Source organism: Schistocerca piceifrons, chromosome 3 (genome assembly GCF_021461385.2).
Source record: "Schistocerca piceifrons isolate TAMUIC-IGC-003096 chromosome 3, iqSchPice1.1, whole genome shotgun sequence".
Lineage (NCBI taxonomy): Eukaryota > Metazoa > Arthropoda > Insecta > Orthoptera > Acrididae > Schistocerca > Schistocerca piceifrons.
The window spans coordinates 46,061,842-46,067,841 of NC_060140.1; the positions used below are offsets into that span (position 1 = coordinate 46,061,842).

The window sequence follows — 6,000 nt, forward strand, 5'->3', positions numbered from 1 at the left end:
TCGGGCATGGATGTGTGTGAAGTCCTTAGGTTAGTTAAGTTTAATTAGTTCTAGGTTCTAGGCGACTGATGACCTCAAAAGTTAAGTCACATAGTGCTCAGAGCCATTTGTGATGGCATGTGTACCTGAACTATCGTTGTTGGTGTTGGTGTGATGTCGATTCTGATAAGAACAACGCAATCACTGAACTGTTCACATTAACACACTCTCTGTCCTACTTTTCTATTCGTAGCTAATCCTACTGCCGTTTAACCATTTCCTGCTTCTGTTGGTATAACCCTACACTCATCTGACCATAAATCGCTGTCTTATTTCCATTTCACTTCAGTGGCCCAACTACAGCTAGATTGAGCCTTTGAATTTCGATTTTCAGTTTTTCTAGCTTCCCTACCAAATTCAAGCTCCTGACATTCCACGACCCGACTCGTAGAATATTATCCTTTCGTTGGTTATTCGATCTTTTTCTCATGGTCATCTTCCCCTTGGCAGTCCCCTCCCGGAGATCCGAATGTAGGACTATCCCGGAATCTTTTGTCAGTAGAGCGCTCATAATTACTCTTTTTCAATTACAGGCCACATGCCCCGCTGACACACGTTATGTGTCTTTCATGCAGTGGTTTCCATTGCCTTTTGCATCCTCATACCGTTGATCATTACTGATTCTCCCGTCATTAGGTGCAGTTTCCCACCCCAATGGCAAGAGATTGTTCTGAACCTCTGCCCGCTTCTCCTCCCTCTTTGACAAGGCCGTTTGCAGAATAAGGGTGACCTCTGTTAATGCGTCAGGATTAGCAAGGAGGGGAGAGCTGCACTCGTGAAGAAAACATTTTTATATCCACGAATGTTTAATGCCGTAAACAGGCAGGCCTACAGAAGCAGCCGGGACTGAATGGGCAGAGAGGCGGGGAGGATAGGAGGGTGTCTGGTCGATTTGGAAGCTGCCAGCAGGTGAGAGCGGACGGCGCCTGCTCTCCCGGCAGCAGGCCGCCGTTCCACCCCAACTTGACCACCTCAAAGCCTCCCTACTGGTGGGTCAATTCGTAAGACGCGCAGTTCGGTAGCGTTACCTCGGCAGCAACACGTGAGATTAGCTGCTGATGGTTTGACACTTGAGTATTAGAGTGGTCCTATCCCGTTTTGGGCATCGTGACTGTGACACTGCAACTTACTGCCAGTCGGAAGGCACTGCCAAACAGAAAGTGAAAAGTAAAAATCAAATTTTTATACTAGTAAACCCATTCAGCAACGGCCCCCACTGTACACTTCTTATGCCGGAAGTCAAAGATGCTAGCTCTACTCTAAATCAGTACAGCTGTAATCGTTTCCCACAGATGGATACAGAGTTGAACTTGGTACAATTCTTCTGTTTTCTGGACAAACAAGCTATTTATGTTTCGTGGTAATTGGAACCAATATTTTGTATTTTCACAAAAATACCACTGCTTTAGTGGATGCCAGCCTATAATCAAAGTCATCCATTTTCATTTCCTTAGTCAACACAAGCATGATGAGAACTATTTTCTGTGGATCCTTATTGTGCAACAATCTTGCCCAATTTTCGTACACTTTAAGTATTTCATGTGTTACAATAGAAGTAAAAAGGTTATCATAGTATAGTAATCTGTTTTCATTCGAAATCGTCCTTGATAAAACTGCTATTTCTCCTGATGCATAATTTGGAAATTCCCACTCAAGAGCTTGATTTCTCCATTTATGTCCGCAGTACTCTTACACAACAGTTAGAACCCCCTTTTACTAGCTTCATTTGTTTGTGTTGTTTTATCACAAAAAGTGGTACTTACCTGGAAGAAAAACATTTAGAAAAATAGTAATAAACCTAACACTAAAAGGAGTCTGATATTTACGGATGTAGATCAAGGAGTTGTGGTCGCGTGAAAAAATATAGTAAAAAGGAGTAGCGTTGCTGCCTTTGAATCATGGGGTCCTGGGTTCGATTCCCAGCCGGGTTAGGAGTTTTCTCTGCCTGGTGACTGGGTGTTTTCGTCGTCATCATTTCATCATTGTGATTTGTGAGAGAGACTAAATTGGAATGTGAAAACTAAATGGACTGTGTAAAAATTGGGACTTTGTACGGACGCTGAAGAACGCGCAGTTCAGCGCCACACAAACCAATCATCAGTGATTTAAAATAAAAATACTTATTGTCATGCTGCAATTTTTATTATATGAGAAAAAATAATCAGTGCGTTATGTATTTCCAACATTCCAACACCAATCCACGTACCAGTACTTCATACAATCAGAGTAGGGGGGGGGGGGGGGGGGAACCACATACACACATTCCTGTCTGCAAATACACATTTTAAATGTATGTCAGCGTCACACAAATAGTGCGTTTAGAAAACAAAGCTAATTTTGTGATTCCTTAATTTCTCCAGGCGTATTAGTTGATCAAACAATCCATGGCTGTACTGCCGGTGCGTAGTGTCCAATGGGCACAAGACAACAGTTTCCAGACATGTCCCGTCGTCAGGTGCTCTGACGAACTTATTTATTTATTCTTATATCTTTCATTCCACCTGAAGGAGACGGTGGCAGGAGGGAAGCATAGACCTTCCCAGCCAATAGTTGTTTGTGCTCCTGTGACTATTTAGGTAACTGGTTGCTTATTTAATTTTGCAGGACTTTTAACTGCATGTAGATGGATGGCTGAGAGGAAGATAATGTTCATTAAGTTTCCTTCATACCGAATCCCAGCATTTTCCTTATGGCTGAACGAAAAAGGTCTGGGTCGATGAAATAGCAGTAAGGATTAGTTGCCTGTTCGTCAGGTATCTTCATATTATCTCAGTGGTCTTGATAACATAGCGTGATCTTGGAATTGTTGATGCAGAAAATTTATGTGTAATTCTGTAGAAGATGAGAAACTTTAAAATCTAGTCGATGTAGGGACTATTCTCTTTCTGTGGGTGTTCATCGAAGTAACTTTACTGAGTAGTTTGTTCTTTCTATATCAGGTTGCTACATCATTCCAAATCCTTGTACATGTTCTTCATTTGTGGACAATTTCACTGATTTCTTCGTTTTCCAAAGGATTATGTTGGGGTGCATTCGATACTGCTTTGAGAATAATGTAGGGAGGAAAAGCATACTTCAGTTTCGGAAAATTAAACGTTGTAGGATCGTACTGGAAGAGTGTTTTTGTAAGTTTGTTGTTATGTAGTGTTAAACCTGAATCTGGTGATTTGTTTTTTTATTCCGTTAGTATTATCTTGGTTTCAAATTTTTAGTAAATCGGTGCATGGGTAGGAGCAGGAAAAGGTGAAAATCCCTCAGTACTGCAGTGTGAATTAAAATCACCTTTACTTTAGTAACAAGAGTAATACATAACTTTGCCCTGAGGTGCGAAGCTGAAGCAAAGTGTCCCAGCCGTCTGCTCTTGATCAAATGGGCTGAAACTAGAGCAGAGCTCCTAGAGCTCTCCCGCTCCGGCCAGAGTGCGCTGTCGTCGGTGACCCGTAGTGCCAACTTATGAACCTATGAAGTGGCATTGTTGCTATTTATACCACATAACCTGAAACGACGCACCGTCGTTGAGCATGGCTTCCGACGGCGGGTGGCCGGCGGCGCAGCTGAGGGGCCGGACAGTGGAAATGCCGGGGCGCGCTGTCCACCCGCGACCCCGAATTGCTCGCGAGGGGGCGAGGGAAACGACTCGTGGAGAACCTGCCCAGGCCGCGCACCGGCACTGGGTATGCTCAGATGAGGAGACAGAGCAACTACCTCCATGGGCGAAGGTGACGACGGAGGCGTGACGTCAGCCCGTCGGTTCTGCCACTGCAGAGGAACACAGCGGCGGCGGCGCTGTGGACGTGCCCTTAGCGCTAGGATTTCACCGGGAACAAGTCCCACCCATTCACCCGCCTCCACTCCAATCCATAGTGTAAGGCCCTCTCCTGAACAGTCGCCAGTTCCGCAAACTGGAAGCTACATCAAAGTTGTTATCATCACTGTCCAACACATGTTACACTGTGATGAAATTCAGTAATGATAAGAAATTTAAGTTTTTCTGGGTAGTAATATAACATGAATTCGCATTATTAAAGAAATAAAAATATTTATAGAGAATTGAAACCATCGTCAGCAATAGAAAACAAAAAAATAACGTGATGTTATTTAAGGGCAATAAGGACAAATTTTCATTAACTAATTCACTTATTACAATACGTTTATTTGAGGGAAACAGAACAAACATACAATGCTAAAACAATGGTCTTCAATCTGTCATGTTGGTAGTAAAGCCACGGATGCAGTCGACTAACTCTTGTCTGATATCAACGTTATATAGAAATAAGTGAAAGTCGTTTTGTTTATGTAGGTGCTCATAGTAACTCACGAAAATAAAAGAATATAAGAATGCCATAAAGTAGAAATCTAATGAAAGCAGTAAGGTATTTTCTTATATGACATATTTCGTTAGTATTTGCATTCAGTGAATTTTAACTTGTAAATTCTTCCAATACTATACCTGTGCATTGTAAACAAGGTTATAAAGATTTGTGGCTGTTTCTGTGTGATTAATGTCCTATATGTTGTTGCAAACGTTGCAGGAAAATAATCTGTTATTATCTGTCCTGTCTATTTTTAACAAAAAGATTTAATAATGTCATAAATGTCAATCAAACCATTTAAAAAAATGGTAATGATGTGCATGTTTGTCACAGAGCAGTTATGGTGGAAATAAATGCTGCAGTGTTTCATGGCTTTAAAACGTCCTTCATGTTGTGCTAGCTCTTCTTCCACCCCTAAAACTTTTCAGCAAAACTATTCAATCAATAACACGCAAAAACAGCCTGGATCGATCTAGCAAGACCAGAGTAATTTTGATGCCCTCTGGAATTATAATGAACACTGGTGCTTGTTTCGCATATACTGTCAGTTCCTCTTTCTCCGAGCAAATTATTCTTTGAGGGTAGGTTATCCCTGTTTTAGCTTCGGGTGCTTTTTCTCACACGGAAGTATGTTTCTTCACAGGCTATTCATCTGAGTACTGAGTTGTCGTATTTAAAGAATTCAGTGCTTAATTGTTTTCTCTTATGTTTGCTGTGGAAGTACCGTACCTGGCACAGCTGAGGCCAACTGCACGTTTTTTGTAACGTGTCTTTTAATTATCTGGTAAAATTTAAGACCTAGCAAGATATTAATTTAACATTCACTCCGAGTGCAGCCGAACGCGGTAAACCACGTGGGTCAACTGAAACGATGCCGAGGCGCGGAACAGGGACCGGGAAAACCGGGGATGAGTAGGTGGGACTAGTTCCGGGTGAAATCCTTGCGCTAACGATTCCTGGGCGGTGGCGACGATGGCCGGAGTTGGGGCTGTGGCCGCAGTGAGAGGCGTCCGTCCGGTGCAGGGACCAGACCGGCAGTGGCCTACAATTCCGCCGCAAAACAACCAGCGGCAGAAAACCGAGGACGGCACGACTGGATCTGGTGTTGCTTGAAATTGCCGGAGGGACCAGAAAAATAAGGCGCGGCCAAGCTAGCGAAGAATGCGCCCCAGCTCCCGGCGCTGCCTGCCAGAGAAAACGCGATAGAACACCAAATCGTGCAGTGCAAAGCCAGAACGAGGCGAACCAGCGGGAGCGCGCGGCGGCGGGTGCAATTGCTGCAGGAGCGACCGATGGACGCGGCCATGTTGCAGTTCCGCTGGGGAACGGGTGCCGCGCGGCTGGGAACGATATGGAGCAAGGACAGTCCAGTGCGCGCGCTCGCAAGAGTGCGTGGCGAGCAACTTGGTTGTTGTAATGGAAAACACGGCGGGACCCGCGGAGAGGCCCGCGAACAACACAGTGGGAGAGTACGGACACGACCAACGAAGCACAGAACGACTGCAACAAGATCGAACAACACAGTCACAAGGATACAAACACGTCCACTCTTACACAGAACGAGGAAGTAAGCTGTCTAGCGCGAAGCGAGGTGTAAACCGACGTACGCGAGATTAGACTGGCTGGCTGAGTTTTTTTTTTTTTCTTT

The 6,000-nt window shown here is 44.1% G+C and overlaps 1 protein-coding gene across 1 annotated transcript in view; it reads left to right on the top strand.

Annotated features, from left to right (window-relative positions):
* LOC124788378 (myrosinase 1-like) overlaps positions 1 to 5,769 on the top strand; it is a 128,270-nt gene extending 122,501 nt beyond the window's left edge. The window contains exons 9-10 of the mRNA XM_047255644.1: positions 866 to 1,040; positions 5,376 to 5,769. Coding sequence (XP_047111600.1) covers positions 866 to 1,040; positions 5,376 to 5,769 — 569 coding nt within the window. The remainder of the gene's footprint in view (positions 1 to 865; positions 1,041 to 5,375) is intronic.
* Positions 5,770 to 6,000: the final 231 nt, after the last annotated feature.